This window comes from Schistocerca gregaria, chromosome 6 (assembly GCF_023897955.1).
Source record: "Schistocerca gregaria isolate iqSchGreg1 chromosome 6, iqSchGreg1.2, whole genome shotgun sequence".
Taxonomy (NCBI): Eukaryota; Metazoa; Arthropoda; class Insecta; order Orthoptera; family Acrididae; genus Schistocerca; species Schistocerca gregaria.
The window spans coordinates 229,208,124-229,225,238 of record NC_064925.1 but is presented as its reverse complement, the minus strand read 5'-3'; the positions used below and the strand labels follow the sequence as shown (position 1 = coordinate 229,225,238).

The following is a 17,115-nucleotide window of genomic DNA, read 5'->3' as shown; positions in this document are numbered from 1 at the left end:
AATGGTGAGACATTCTTCAACAAACTAAATGGAGTCCTGGAAAAGGTCTCCTCCCCCAAAACTAGCATAATAATGTGTGGATATGTAAATATTAACACTGGAATTAAGAGTGAAATTAGTAATAGCTTCATGAATATTTTGAGCACTTTCTAAGTGGCACAATGGTAACACTGCAGTGAGGGTTTCAGAAAGTTCAGCTTTAGTTTTAGGCCATGTATTTATGGACATTGACAGGGAAAGTTGTAAAATATTTATGAGAGATCTTGGCACTTTGGATCATTACTGTCACATAATATAGACAAAGATGGGATTGTGAAACCTGCAAAATTGCAGGTCTACAAAAGGATTTTGTGAGATGATACTTGGCTAAATAAAGATAAATAAATAAATCAGATGAAACTATATGGTTCCTGAGATCTTTTCAAGTCTCAACTACCTATGATGTATGTATGCGGACTGAAAGAATGAATGAAAATTTGTACCAAGGCCAGAATTTGGACCCTAGTCTTCTGCTCACTAGGCAGATGTGCTAACCACTGCAAATTTTCATTTGTTGCTTCAGTCTACATATATATACAAAATAAATAAATATTCCAGAATGAAATTTTTGCTCTGCAGTGGAGGGTGCACTGATATGAAACTTACTGACATATTAAAACTGTGTGCCGGAACAATACTAAAACTCAGGACCTTTGCCTTTTGCAGGCATTCTCTCTACCAACTGAGCTACCCAAGCATGACTCATGACCCATACTCACAGCTTTACTTCTGCCAGCACCTCATGTCCTATCTTCCAAACTTCACAGCAGCTCTCCTGTGAAACTTGCACAACTTGTACTCCTGGAAGAAAGGATATTGCAAAGATATTTAAATAAATATTACTACAAACATAAGTTTCCTTTTCATCAATATACCTCCTAAGATAATTTTTAGAGTCAGTATTGCCTCTTTTGTTGCTACATTGTTCCCTAAAACAAACTGATTTTCCTTGAGCTTGGCTTATACATGATTTTCCACTCTGTAAATAATTTGTGTCAATATTTTATAACCTTAAATTGCTGAGCTGATAATTTGGTGATATCCACACCTGTCAGCACTTCCTTTCTATGGAAGTGAGATGGTACAACGGTTAGCACATTGGACCCACATTCTGGAGCACAGAGGTAAAACTTCATATATGACCATACAGTTTAGCTTTTCCCTAATTTCCCTAAACTTCCCCAGGAAAATACTATGATGGTTCCTTTGCAAGGGCACAGCTAATTTTCTTTCCATTTCTTGAAACACACTGAGCTTCTGCAGTTTCTAATTACCTCAGTTTCAATAGGAAATTAAATCCTAATCTTCCTTCATTTATTCCTCACAGACTTCTCAATAATTCCAAGAGAATGTCATCTACTGTAAGTGCCTTATTCCATTCATTTTTGTAGCTGTGGGTTTAGTGTGACTGGATGCCAAAAGAAGAGGACCAGATTTGATTCCCTGCCGGGTCAGAGATTTTCTCTGTTCAGGGACAGGGCATTGAATTATCATCATTTCATTGTGACTGACATGCAAATCACTTAAATGATGGCAACTGAAAAGACTTACATCTGGCAGTGAACCACCACACAACAGAGAGGGAGAGTGTGTCTCATTTTGATGTGGGACCTACAATGCTCTGTCAGACTGCCTGTCCCTTCTTCATTTACTTCCTCTGCACCTTCTAGAATATTGTCTTCGTGTTTGTTTCCCAAGTATGGCCTCCCTGTCTGTTCTTTCCACATTTTAGACTTCATTTCTTTGCTTAATACTGGCCTCCCATCTGGGGTCTTAATATAACTGGATACATAAAAAATCTACTCACCATGTGGTGACAGGGGAGTACACTTATATAGGTATTTAAGACTGCAAACTTTCAGAGCCAGAGGCTCCTTCTCCTGGCAGAAGGGTTGAAAGGAAAGGAAGAGGGGTGAAGGAAAAGGACTGATAAGGTTTAGGGAAAGGAGTAGAGTTCAGAAAAGTCACCTGAAACCTCTGGTCAGGAGAGACTTACCAGATAGCATGAAAAGGAAACAGTTGTATAAAACAGGAGTTCTATCCGGAGTAATTCAGACATGTGATGTACTGATCACTGATCAACTGAATAGTGAAAAAGTGAAGCTGCTAGATCTGGTGTCAGAGATTCTCCGAGGAAAATTACAACCTATGAGACTCAATATTTTAGAGGAAACTATAACAAAACCTTTTCTGGTCCCACATTTTATGATTAAAGCCGTACATGGAAAGTACACTAAAGAAATATGGGATAATGGCAGTGTGTACTAGAGGACATTCTGTGAGGAATTCCAGAAGATGACACTCAGTACTGTAAAAGAAACTGATGACACATCTGCAACCTGTGACAAAATGGAAATGCAATTACTACTTGGTCCAGAAAGCTAAAAACCTAAGTTAATGGAAGCTATGAAAGATCACCATGAAATAGCTGATGTGGCTCACAAAAGTAAGGCTGCTGCTAAAGAAATTGCAAAAATCAGTAATGGAACACACACTATTAAGTTTGATCTGCAGCAATGCCTCCCAACTCCTTTACTCAGAAATTTGATATCATATTACAGATGGACACTATGGACATGCAGCCTAATAGTATACAACTGTGGGAAGGGACTGACACACTTAGTTATGGCATGAAGCTCTTGCTGTAAAAGGAGCTATTGAAGTGGGATCCTGCTTGTACAGATTCATTCAAGGTATCAAACCAGAAGTGAGAACATTGATAATGTGTTCTGACAGATGTTCAGGCCAAAATAAGAACAGCCATACTTCAGTGGTGTGCATGTTTGTCCTTCAGGAGTCATCAACCTTGGAAATAATCAATACAAATTTCTTACTCCTGGTCACATCCACATGGAGTGTGATTCAGCACACTGTTTGATCAAATAGAAGAGGAAAACTTTCGACACAAGACCAACATGACTGGACGCAATGGATTAGACAAAATGGAAAAAAAGAGAATTTCAATGCTGTAAAATGCAGATAAACAGTTTTCTTGACTATGCTGCCTGTTGAAGCATCAATTACAAAACTACGCCAAGGGCAATGATGGTAATCCATGCCAATAGAGGCAGGTCAGGTGGCTCCAATTCAAAACAGACCAACTAGGGATTATTCTTTTAAAACAATGACCTTCAGGAAGTGGGGAAAAGAGCAGTCATTGAAAACTCTTCTGATATATTCTGAATTGTGCAAAATTTTGACTGAGAAAAACAAAGATTTGATGAATCTTTTACCTTTTATTTCTTCAGTGCTTCACTACTTTTACCAAAATTTACCAACATGTAGCAGTGCTGTGAATATTTACCCTCAAATGGATGATGAAGATGTAGAGCCCTGAATTTTTTTGTACATGGCTATAATTTTAGTCCACTGTTTTTGTCCCAGTAGTTGTATAGAATAAGTTATGTTCCTGAATACTTAAGTTTCATCTATTAATTTATGAAGCATTCATAAGAGCAAGTGCAACTACACTTTCATAAGTTAAGACTGGAGCTCAAATCCAGAATGAAGAATTTCTGGAATGTAAATGGATCAAGTGCACGTTTTTAATGCACACTGACTTTAATGTTGAACATCAGTAACTAAAATTCATTTTAAATGGAAAACCAATTTATACTGATGGGATAGTTTGGGGATACAATAAGCACCAAAACAATTTTGTGCCACCCTTACATGATATTGCCTTAGTTGTCAAACATTGCACTGCAATTTGCTGAAATTCTAATTTCTGGACTTGACATGCTATCCATTAGCATGTGAGTTAAACAAAAGTGGATACTTGCTTAATAATATAAATGAATTATCATCCAGTATTTTGGGAAAGGGTGCAATACACATACTGAATAAGGTGCTTTTTTTTACAAGTAAACTAAAGTTCAGGTAGAGTCAACTGAAGCTCCTGATTCAGATTACGTTAGATTAGTACTTGTTCCATAGGCCATGAATATGACACTTCTTAATGATGTGGAACATGTCAGGTTAATAAAAAGTGACTATACAAGATATTACATTACACAAAATATTACATGACACTTAATATTTTTAATATTTGTGTGTGTGTGGGGGGGGGGGGGGGGATTATCCACTTACTATATCCAAAATCATCTAATGAGTAGAAGGAGTTGATGTTAAGAAATTCTTTTAATTTCCTTCTAAATGCTATATGGCTATCTGTCAGACTTTTGATGTTATTAGGTAAGCGACCAAAGACTTTTGTGGCAGCATAATTTACCCCCTTCTGAACCAAAGTTAGATTTAACCTTGGGTAGTGAAGATCATCCTTTCTCCTAGTGTTGTAGCCATGTACACTGCTATTACTTTTGAATTTGTTTGGATTGTTAACAACAAATTTCATAAGTGAATATATATATTGTGAGGCTACAGTGAAGATCCCTAGCTCTTTAAATAAGTGTCTGCAGGATGACCTTGGCTTAGCTCCAGCAATTATTCTGATTACATGTTTTTGTGCAATGAACACTCTTTTACTCAATGAGGAGTTACCCCAGAATATGATGCCATACAAGAGCAGAGAATGAAAACAGGCATGGTAAGCTAATTTACTGAGATGTATATTGCCAAAATTCGCAATGATCCTAATAGCATAAGTAGCTGAACTCAAATGTTGCAGCAGTTCCTCAGTGTGTTTTTTCCAGTTCAATCCCTCACTAATGCATACACCTAGAAATTTTGAATATTCTACCTTAGCTACCAATTTCTGATTGAAGTCTTTATTTATTAATGGTGTCATTCTATTTACTGTGTGGAACTGTATATACTGTGTTTTGTCAAAGTTTAATGAGAGCCCATTTGCAGAGAACCACTCAATCATTTTCTGAAAAACATCGTTTACAATTTCACCAGTTAGTTCTTGTCTGTTGGTTGTGATAGCTATACTTGTATAATCTGAGGTAATGTGTATTTTGTCTTTGATATTAGTTTATTACTTGATACATTCCATGCCCAAGGTTTCTCTTTATGATTGTATCTACAAAATATGGTTTGTTTGTGGATAAACTGAATGTACAGCAATATATTATCTTACTTAAAATAAGAAACCAAAACAGTAGCAACTATAGTAGAATGGACAATACAGGAACACATTTGAGTAAAGTGAAATATTTACTGTACATTTTTTTTTATTTCATACTGTACTGCTTTCGAAGTCTGTGTCTGTTGCACTCGAGGTACATAATTTAAGGTTTACTGAACTTCAGTCTACATTTAGCTTCTCTTTGTAAGATATAGTGTATCACTTTCAATTTAAATCCTCTAAAGCACATTAATTCTTTTATACATTTGATTTTAACATTGTAATACATGCCTGATTACTGAACAGTTTTATTAATACAGTGATGTAGTTCTTGGCTTTCAACAAATTAGAATGTAAATTAAGCAGTAATCATACATGGAACACTTAAACATGAAAATAAGTAATATTTTCACTCAACAGCTCAGTCCAGCAATGTCATCAAACTGAAGCACAGCTGTAATACTGATTCTTTCATTGTCTCACAAACTATGGTATCATCTTTTTAATTCATCAATGAAAGCAATAAAACAACAATACTGATGTAACTTTTTGTGTCTAAATTGTTCTCTCTCTTGTTGCAACCTCCCTGCCAAAATTAATTTTCTAGATTGGAACTCAGGAAATCAGATATTCAGTACATTTTCAATTGTGATGGCTGTGTCACCGGAATATTTTGTAGGCATAGTTAATCCATATGTTGTAGAAATCAGATGATAGCCTCAATCTGATGACGAGATACCAGATGACTCTGAGTACTACGAACATTCCAAATAAACCAAGAATTTGAACAGTAATGCTCTCTTCTTCTGCATTCAGCATCCTGTGGGGAAGATAATAGGAAAACAGTTTTATGCTAACTCAATGCTGAATATGTCTACAGAAACTGTACTGAATACTGAGAAACATAACAATACCCAAATAGTAAATCCCAAATATTACAAGTGCGTATATTAGACAAGGATGGAGAAGGATATCAGCTGTGCCTTTTTCAAAGTATGCATTCTGGTAATTGTCTCAAGCAATTTAAGTAAATCTGTGAAACATAAATCTTGATGGTCAGATGTGGATTTGAAGCCACTGTAATGACCCACATGGATCTACACCTAAGATCCGAGCACTTAGCTGTAAGGCATACCACAGAAGTGTACAGTTGCATCTAGGAGTTTGAGAATAATCAGACTCATGGATGCACATCCAGCCTCTTGTCTGCACAATCTCGTGGTGAGCTGACAGCTTTTAGAGACAGTCCTGGCCAGCACTAACTCAGTTACATGTTTACCTTTGCAAATTTTTCTTATCAAACATCTATTGTGAGTAATTCCATGACTAGTGTATCAATTATAATAAATTGTTTTCTAGACTTAACTTCATTGTTTGTTGTGTTAGCCATTGTTTGGTATTCCCTTGTGGACTTAGAACAAATTGGTGATAAGTAGAGTTGTATCTTCACACGTTTTAGACTGTGCAGTTGCTTTCTGCCTATTGTCATGGTATGGAGTCTCTTATTCAAACATTGGTGCAGGAACAGATTTGCAAGTATTTCTTTGCAAAAATTCATCTCCAGCTTCATTTCCTCCTCAGTTCCCATCTTTTGACAAGGCGATGAAAGATTTGAAGGTGTATGAACACTGCCTATCGCAGCATTTTCATGCCTTCCACATTACAGACACTCCCAATTTTTAGCAGGTGTTGTGGCAGTTGGCCCCATTGCAGGAAGCCCCCTTGTTGTTTGATACCTTATGTTTCAATTATCACCACTGCATGCATTTCACAGTCACTAGGGTTGAATTTTGCCAGTGCAAGAAGTTGCCCCATCAGTCTTATCATGCCTGGGCTGCAACGCTCCATGGCCTTAGTGACAAGTGCTATTTGGCATGGACAAGTCAGAAGAGTCATATGTGGACATCACGGTTTATGGTTTTACCATCTACTCCAACCTGGATAAGGAAGTCCAGCAATGGGACCTCCAGTTGGAGAACCTCTTGTTTGAAGAGGTTTTGTCAATTGCCCAGTTTTATGAGTTCTAACAAGTAGATGGTCAGCAACTGGAAGCCAGGCGTAATGTTGCAGTGGTTCAGGGTAGCCTGGCTTGCATCTACTGCTTCCAGAATTGATGATGTGGCAGTGCAAACTGGCTGATCCAGCAGCTCCTGCACAGCATGTGTACAATGTTCCAGCTGCTGGTGCCTGTTACCATCATGTCTGCCATGTTACTCCAAACATGAAAGACCTGAGTGTCCACAGTGTTGGGCCATTGGTCTCAAGTGTCAGAAAAAAGGCCACATTGTCTTAGTCTGTCACTCAACTGCATAGAACACAGCATCAGAGACCATGGATATGGATATTCAGGAAGTCTAATCATCAGAACTGCTTCCTGAGCATGTGTATAACTAGCTTTTTATTGAGGTTGTGGTTCTCTAACAACAGCTGCACCAGGAAGTAGACACAAACTTGGCAGTTATGTCGAAACATATTCAGGTCTTGACTCTCTGTATGCATAGCTGGTAAACAGGTGCCTCAGGGTAAAGTCAAGCTGGAGCATGAGCAGCTCACCTCTCTTTGGATTGTGGTTCTCTTTCCACTAGTGAGTATCATTAAAAACCCTCTGTTTAATTGTTCTTTTGTTGTAATTTTATGGCCACCACAAATTCACAGTCTGTGGTCAGGATGTAACCACTGCCACATCATGACGAACTGTTCAGATGATTATCAGGGCTTAGTTCTTCTCCAGACTTGATCTTTCCAAAGTATATCACCAGGTACCTGTAAATGATGAGTGCCAGCATATTGTGATCATTAATACATCATTCAGCCCTAATCAATACAAACGGTTTATGTTTGGGGTGCCAAGCGCCCTTGCAGTTTTTCAGTGTTGTTTGGGACAGGTCATGTCCAGTCTTTCACACTACTTCAACTACTTAGATAACATCATAATTATAGAACATACTTTGAGTGACCACCTGCACAACCTCTGTTCCCATTTTAAAATCTCCAGTATGTGAACCTGCATTTCAGTCTGCAGAAGTCCACTTTTTTCCAACCACCTCTTGAGTTTCAGGACCACATCATCTTGAGACAGGGCATCCAACTCAAGCAGAGTCCTGTCAGGGCCATTACAGACCAGTCACATCCCTATTTATGGTGTGAACTGAAGGGATTTTTTTTAGGTAAAATTTCTATTACCACCAGTTCATTCGAAGGGCATTCACCATTGTACACCCACTGCATCCCCTCCCACACAAAGTTGCTCCCTTTATTTGGTCTCCAGCTTGTGACAGTCCTTCAACACACTGAAGGAACACTTCCAGTCATCACAATGTCTAGCTACCTCTGATCCCAACAAACCATTGGTTTTAGCTATGGGTGCCTCACAGCCTGATGTGAGGGTGGTCCTTGTCCATCAGAATGTTGATGGCTCAGAGCAGTCACTGGTGTTTGCATCCAAAACCCTCAGTACAGCACAGGCACAGTACTCTCAGATCAACAAGGAGGTTCTACGCATAGTATATGTGCTCAGAAAATTCTTGTATGGCACCAAACTCCAACTAATTATGGGCAACATGTACTTAATTTCATGATTTAGCCCATCCGTTTGGATCCCCAATAAGGCACCCACAGATTGCAGCAGTGGACCTTGCTCCTCTTCAAATACAACTATGACATTACCAGTGGATGATCCTGTCTTCAGGCTGGTAGTCTACTTTGTCCAACAGGGTTGACCTCATCCTCTGAGCTGTTTTTCTGATCTGATTCTTAACTTCTTTGTGTTGTTCCATCATCTCTGTGTCTTAGGTGGGATCCTTCCGATCTTCATAGATGATACAGATCCCTAGGTGATCATTTCCAGGAATTTGCAGTGGGAGACTTTTACAGCTGTTATACGGGGCACACAAAATCCTGGGCTTACAGACATGTTTACTGGCCCAGCAATGATCAAGAGCTTGAACACTTAGTTGCTATACCTCTTTAGTGTCCTAGTCAAGAGGCAGACTCAGGTGATCATTCTCTCCATGGCCTCCAGCAACCCCTCTCTGGGAATGTGTCCACATTGATTTCATGGGTCCATTTATGATTGTGATTGACACATTTTTGCATTTTTAGTTCATGGTCTGGTGCTTCTCAGCCACCACAAAGGCTGCTGTTCAAGCTCTCTTCAGTTTTTTTAAAGATCTTCCAGTTACCCTTATTTTTGACAATAGATCCCAGTTCTTGTCTCAGGTGTTCCATGATTTCTGTGTGTAGTCAGACACTCACCATACTCAATCCCCTCCCCTTCACCTACTATTTAATGGGGACACCAAGTGCATGGTTCACACCTTTAAGAACCAGATTAAAAAATATCTGCAAGACTTTCCCATCAAAGAGGTCTACCTGGATGACTCCTACTGGTTCACATAGCCCAGTGGAGCTTCTCCATGGGTGCCAGCCAAGTACACTGCTCCATCTCCTCTGTCTTGGATCTCGCCTCCACCATTGTGTTCTGGTATACTGGGTTTTACACTGAGGACAGCAGCCAGTGTGCGTGGTTTTGATTGGTGGCCCCACTGGATACCAGTGGTCATCAAGTGCCAGAACAGCCACCATGTCCTCACCCCATGAAGAGGGGACTGGGAGGTACAGCATCTTTAGGAGTGCTCCCCACTTGTCCCAATAGTGCCTTTGCTGGTACCCCAGCTACTGGGCACCACCTACCAGCAAGAATTCCACACTGCTCTATCACTTTTTGCACCACCTCCACTTGACAAGCATATGCCTTCACAGACTCTGGTAGCAACTCTGGTGATGCTCCAGTGCATGTCACAGGAGCCTCAGCCTGTAGTAGTGTCACCTCCACTTTGCACACTGCCAACAGACACTGACATGTAACCTGACTTGGACTGTCCATTACTGATTCTGTCACCTTGTGCACCAGCAGGGATGAAGGGGGCAGGGGGCTTTTGTGCGCATTCCTCATGCAGTCACTCTGGCCCATCTCCCTAGGTCTGTAGTTGCTTACTCCATCTGTATCACTACGTCTCTGGTGACTGGGGGTTTGCTCACTCCTCTCACCTCCAGGACCTTCTTGCATGTGGACACTGTCTCCACATTGTGTCCATGCACGGCTTATCAAAAGGATCAGCAACACACCACTGCCTGCAAAGGGGATGCATGTTGTGATCTACATAGGTCCACACCTGAGATCCAGAAGTGCAGTCTTCACACATCATAGAAGTCAGCAGGTGCAGCTAGAAGTTCAACATAGCTGAAAGTTTGGCACAGCTAGGAGTTTGACAAATGTGAAAGGCTTCCACTCATTGTTTCACATGCAGCTTCTCATTTCTGCATTCTACTGGACAGCCAAGAGCTTTCTAACTCAGTTACATATTTCCTCTGCATTTGTGTTATTGGACTATTATTGTGAGCCACTCCATGGCTGGTGGACCATTACAATAAGCTGCTTTCTTGACTTAATAAAATTCGTTGTGTTTGTCATTGTGTGGTGGTCTCCTGTGGGACACCTATTTTTCCCAAATGTGAGGCCAGCATCATGCAAGTGTGTCACATCATAAAACTGACCAAATTCCTGGACCTGAAGGTTTCCATTTAACTATTGTTGCATGCAACACTTGTTTCATTTCCAGGCACTATAAAGAATCAACAAATGATTTTATCCTTAAAAAGGTAAGATTAGTCCCACTAATGATTAACTTCTGCAGAATATGTAATTTGATATCACACACACACACACACACACACACACACACACACACACAGGAACACACAAACATGAACACACAAACATAGGTAAAGGAATATGAAATATCTGAAAACAAACTGATGTTATTTCTTCACAAAGGTATGAAGAATGTAAATCACTACAATGATCAATACGTTTTGAAATTAGGTTATGTATATATGAACCTTTAAATCAGTACTTTACATTAACATTTCATGCTGAAGTAGTGTTAGTAGTAGTAGCATTAGTGGTAGTAATTTTATACATGATTAGATTTATTTTACAAGGATACTGGACAAGTCACACTTCTACAATTTAAGAATAACAAAAATAAAGTAATTCACATATACAAACTCTTACATACTTATAGCTACACCACATATAAAGAAAATATATTAACTGACCTGAGAATCATGTGAGGATACTGGAAAGGGCAGAACATTACATCACAGTCCATGGGCTTCCTGTCTCTCATCATAGCTATTATCATTCCTATCATTCCCAGACGAATGAAACTCATGTTTGTCACTATTTTCATGAAAAGTGATATTTTATGGTACACACCAAGATTGTATTGCCACAGGGCAACAACTGGTGATATAACACAGGGTCCAATCACTGCACCTATCTGTAAGAATTTCAGGATCATTAAGTTATACTGCAGTTCACAAAAAGTAATACTTACTATTTGATAAATAAGAAGCAATATCAACTGCTGAATGGATGTTATTCTAGGGTGGAAATGCCAGTAAGTAACACACTGGCAAAATTGGTTAGATTTTTTAAATGGGCTAAACAAATTTAATGTATCCCCTTCTTGATTTAATAAATTATCTCCTGGCTGCAGAGCTGACTTAGCTGCAATTTGCACAACAATGCTATGTGCCAAAGTGGTCATTTGGATGCACTTTAGGAACTTTTTGAGTGTCTTGACCACACTTTTTATTATTTCCAAAATCTCTTTATGCATTTTGACAATCTGTCATTTTCAAAGGCTATAAAATGCAACACAAAAGTGTTATCTGAAGACATTAAAATAAGTCACATTTCACCCGCAAAAGGCCGAAGACAAATGTCCCAAGTTCAAGTTCAAGTGTCTGGCACACAGTTTTAATCTGCCTGGAAGTTTCATATTTCATCAATGATTAGAGGCATAATATAATGAGTAGAAAACAGCTCTCTAGCTTACCAACCCTGTGATATGATATTACATTTTTCATTAAACACATGTATCTCATCAACATTCTCTGTCATGAGACAAGTGCAAACTGCTACCAACAAACAAATTGGAAGCCAAGTGAACTAAGCTGCTAGGCAGCACTGATCATGTGGTATACACTGCATTTGTTTGTTTACAACTGCATTTTCATTGTTACATTGTGTAATACAATTTCATAAGTAAACAATGTATTACAAAAGGTATTTCTTTACAAAACAATGCTTAACATATCTTTTGAGTGAGGGAAAATAATACATCAGAAGAGTGCTCTGAGTGGCACCAGTGGACATGAGGCTAACTTTCTGTTAACAAACAATTTCTTATGACTTACAGCATATAAAACTCTAGGAATATCATTAGAGGCATACAGCATTCACTTATAAGGAACAGGTGGTGCCCATGCATTACTATTTTTGCCAATGGTAGCAAATGTGCATATATGTAATTCAGACAATTTAAGAAGGTGGAAACTTGGAGCCCCATTCATCAGTTCCATCAACAGTATATGGCAACCATCCCAGGTTGCTTTATTGACACTCCTTAACCCCAAGCATTAATTTAACTAAAGCACCAACCAAAATATAGTCATGTATAAGCCAGTGCAATATTACTGCTGCTGGTACTTTGGCAATTGTGCTTCCTTACATAACCTGTTCTCTTTGCTTATGTTACACATCAAAGTTTTTACTTCATGCATTAAATAAAACTATTACAGAAACAAATATAACTATGTAACAAACCATAAGCTGTTTGTGCATATGACAATTGAAGAATTAATAAAAATAAAAAAAATTAGAGATTAGTAGAGAGAAGAAGGGAATAAGTTTAGAAATGGCTCATTTAAAATAATGAACATAAGATTTGGGCTTTTATGACCATAAAACTTTTTATGTGGTTCAATTTGCACTTGAAGTTAATTTTACTATTTATTAAATTCTTCTCATCACTGGATGTGTGGACAAAGATTTTTTTATAATGAACTCCTCTATGTGCCATACTGAGGAGTGAAATGAGTGAAAAATAGTTTAAATCATTTCTCCTCCTAGTATTATGTTTGTGATTGTTACTGTTCTTTCTCAGCTGTTATTGATGCTAACAGTAAGGCTGTTATCTGTGAGGCTGTTATCTGTATCTCTACTTGATTAAAGAGCTGTCTACAAGAGGTTCTTGAGTCGATAACATATATTAATGTTATAGCATGCCTCTGTGCAACAAACACTTTCTGCCTCAGTGAAAATCTACCCCAAACAGAATGAAAACAGCAAAACTAGATAAATTTTTGACGTTTTTGTCTCCAAAATCTGATGTTATCCTTAACACAAAATTGTAGGGCTCAGCAATTTAAGATCTGTAACACATGTCTTCCATTTAAGATTCTTATTAGTACATAATCCACAGAATTTAGGATGTCATTCTTCATTTATTGACTTATCCTTGAGCATTATTTTTAATTTGTGTATTCTGGCCTTGTGCAGCACATTTTGGCATATATTGTGTTTTATTTAGGTTCAGTGACAGTCCATTTGTAGAGAGCCAATTATCAATTTTCAAAGAAATTGTATTTAAATTTTCAAATATCACAGTTTCTCCATTACACTTGGTTATAATACTTCCAATCTCAGCAGAGAGAACTGTTCTTGCTTCTTGGATCCATGACAGAAATCACTTATACACTGGTGTGTAAAACTTAAGGAAAGTAATTTTCACATGGTGTGTCACTGCTGCATAACCTAGTTTGATCAAACTTCAACAATATATGAAAAAATTGCTACAATGTAGTGCAGAACATAACTGACAGAAACATGCAACTAGAGCAACAGAAATAGCATATTTATTCAAAGACAACAGTTACACTAAGGTCACTGCAGTTCACAATGGACCACTGGACATTACGAGTGGTGGGACAAGTTTCTTAATAGCACATGTGATAGCCACAGATGCCAATGTATTTTCTGCAAGGTGTTACCACACTGATCTTAAGGTTGGTAAGGATTCTTTTAGTAGGGCATTCCATTCCCCCACTACTGTGGTTGACAATCACTTAATGGACATTGGGGTATGTGGACTTGATGCAGTATGTCTTTGCAAGAAAAAATACGCATGACCAGTAGGATTTAAATAAGGGAATGGACAGGTCATGCCAAATATCCTCTCATTCCAAGAGCTCCTCCACTTGCTCTGTTCAATATGATCATGCATTGTCATCCATTAAAATCAGGGGTGCATTCAGGCCTGATTTCATTCTTATGTATGACAATGCATAACCATATTGAACAGCACAGTTGAAGGAGCAGAATAGGAGGGAGTGCATTGTAACAGTAATATTCAGTGCTAAGTATACCATTTCCAAAGGAGGTAGTATGCCCATTGATTCAACATCATGTGTTGCCACACCATAACTCATGGGCCACCAAAGTGATAATATTCAACCATGTACCTGAGTGCATTACATACCTCTAATTATATGGGGGTACATCTAGCATTGTCAAACAAGAATACTTTGCTGGTCGAGGTGTTATGGTGTGGCAAAGTATAATGTTTCATCTGTAGACTGACCTCCAAATCTTTGAACATGGAACACTTGCTGGTCAATGTTATTGTGACACTGTGCTCCTTTCCCATGTGCACCTTTTAAGAGTGTATTTGTCCCTATCTTCATTTTTATGGATGACAATGTGTGACCACATTGATATTTATCTTTGTAGATGAAGGAGCTCTTGGAAGGAGAGGATATTTTACAAATGGACTGGCCTGCACCTTCCTTCAAATTAAATCCCATTGAGCACCTGTGGGATGTATTGGGTAAATGTGTTGTAGCATGTCAATATGCACCAAATACTGTCCAGCGGTTGCCAACTGGACTGGTGGAGGTGAGAATGGCCTACCACAAGAACTCCTTAGCAACCTTGTGGCCAGCATGGGAGGACACTGCAGAAAATGTTGCCATCTGTTGTGATCACATCCCTCTCAGGAACTATACTCCACTGTTTGCAATGTTGAGGGGACTATCATGAAATACAGTGACTCCTATGTAGTTATTGTCCTTGAAGGAGTGTCATTTCTCATGGTCTCAATGCATATTTATTCCCATTACCTTCCATACTATACCAAAGTAGTTCTTTCCAAGTATGTTATAAATTTCATTAAGTTATGTGACACATGTGAAAGTTTCTTTTTACCTCAAGTTTAGCGCATGAGAACAAAAATAGGATCAATATCAATCCCTGTGGTACACCATTATTCCCCGTTTGGAAGATGATGTTTTACTTCTTATGCTCCCTGGGTTCTTAATGTGACAATTTGCATTATTTTACTTAGATATGACGAAACCAGGTTACTTGTATGAGGTCTATGCTGAAATAATTGAGCTTCTGCATGAGGATACTGAGTAGTGCACAAACAAATGCTTTTGAATAGTTAGAGAAAATAACAGTTGACAGTTATTTTGACTTTATAATTTTGTAATAACCAATTCTTGGATTTTGAAAGTGGCATGCTTGATGGAAGGATCCTTTTGAAATCCAAATTGAGACTAAGTATCTTACCTTCAAAGTGGTATATTAAGGTCTTGTGTACATAACTGAAAAACATAGCGAGATAAGTTGGAAATTATTAATGTTTGTTTCACTACCTTTCTTGCAAAGGGGTCTCACAATAGCATATTTTAGTCTATCTGAAAATATAGCTTGAATTAGTTGTGTAATACATATGCAACTGAATACATTTCATACATGTGCAGAACAGGATTTTAGTAATTTACTTCAGATATCATCAAGTTCATGAGAGTTTCTGGTTTTGGGGGAGTTAATTATGTTGTTAATTTCTTTGGCAGAGTGTGAAGTAATTGTGATTTACCTGTACATATGTGGTATTGATACTGCTGCTTGTTTTACACCTTGAACTGCCCACTCCAGTCTTCAGAGCAAATTACACAAAGTGATTATTAAACATGTTGGCTACTCGACTGCTATAATTTGTTATTTTATTTAATAACAAAGTCCTCGCGTTCCTTAACTATTGACCAGATAAATTTAATTTCATTATATGTATTATTAATTCCATACATTCATTTCAATCACCCTTCTTTATGCAGCACAATATTTCTTATTGTTTGAAATCAGTCATGCTTCTCTGTTTCTCCTAACTATTTCATACAATTCCCTTCTCCTTCCACGTGATATTTTAACTACTTTTGTAATCCAGAGAATTTCAGATGCTTCTTAGTTATTGTAGTTTATTGGTTTATGGGATAGCAGTTCTCATAGATTGATGGAAATGCATCTGTATCTACATCTACATCCATACTTTGCAAAACTCCAAATTGCACATAGCATGCACCTATACATAAATTATATCTGTCACATTATCTGGATCCCTCCAATCCATTTCCTGCATCGTTGGCTTTATAAGTCTCTATTAGCTGTTCATATATCATTCCAACTGTTTTCCATGGTACCCCTTCATTGTAACCAGGTAAGTTATTTATTATGGTTAGTAGTGTATCATGGCCATAGAGGCCATTTACTATGGAATAAATGTGTTCATTTCTAATTAAGCATTCACCAAGAAATATGTTCTTTATTGACGTATTATCTTTGATGCTATTCTTGTACAATCTATTGAGAGCTCTTTAGCTCATAAAATCTGTCAATACATGGTCCCGTTTATTTAACCCCTTAGTCATTTCCTCAATAAATTGTATTATTCAGTCAAGGTTATCACTAGGTTTCACTACACTTGTGACCTGGTACCCTAATCCTACACCTCTGTATCTACACCTAAATCTACATGGCTGTTCTGTAAATCACACTCAAATGCCTGGCAAATGGTTCATCAAACCACCTTCACAATAATTCTCTGTTATTCCACACTCATACAGCATGCATATAAAATGACACCTGTATTTTTCTGTGGGTGCTCTGATTTCCCTTATTTTATTATGATGATCATTTCTCCCTTTGTAGTTCAGCATCAACAAAATATTTTTGTATATGGAGGAGAAAACTGGTGATTGAAATTTCATGAAAAGATCCCACAGCAATGAGAAACACCTTTGTTTTAATGATGTTCATCCCAGATCTTGTATCATGTCTTTGACCCTCTCTCCCCTAT

The 17,115-nt window shown here is 38.0% G+C and overlaps 1 protein-coding gene across 1 annotated transcript in view; it reads right to left on the bottom strand.

Moving 5' to 3' along the window:
* Window positions 1–4,814: 4,814 nt before the first annotated feature.
* The window catches only part of LOC126278971 (ATP-binding cassette sub-family G member 1-like), a 294,595-nt gene continuing 282,294 nt past the window's right edge, over window positions 4,815–17,115 (bottom strand). The window contains exons 12-13 of the mRNA XM_049979265.1: window positions 11,189–11,412; window positions 4,815–5,888 (exon numbers count right to left, since the gene is read on the bottom strand). Of these exons, the coding sequence (XP_049835222.1) occupies window positions 5,729–5,888; window positions 11,189–11,412 (384 nt within the window). The 3' untranslated portion in view covers window positions 4,815–5,728. The remainder of the gene's footprint in view (window positions 5,889–11,188; window positions 11,413–17,115) is intronic.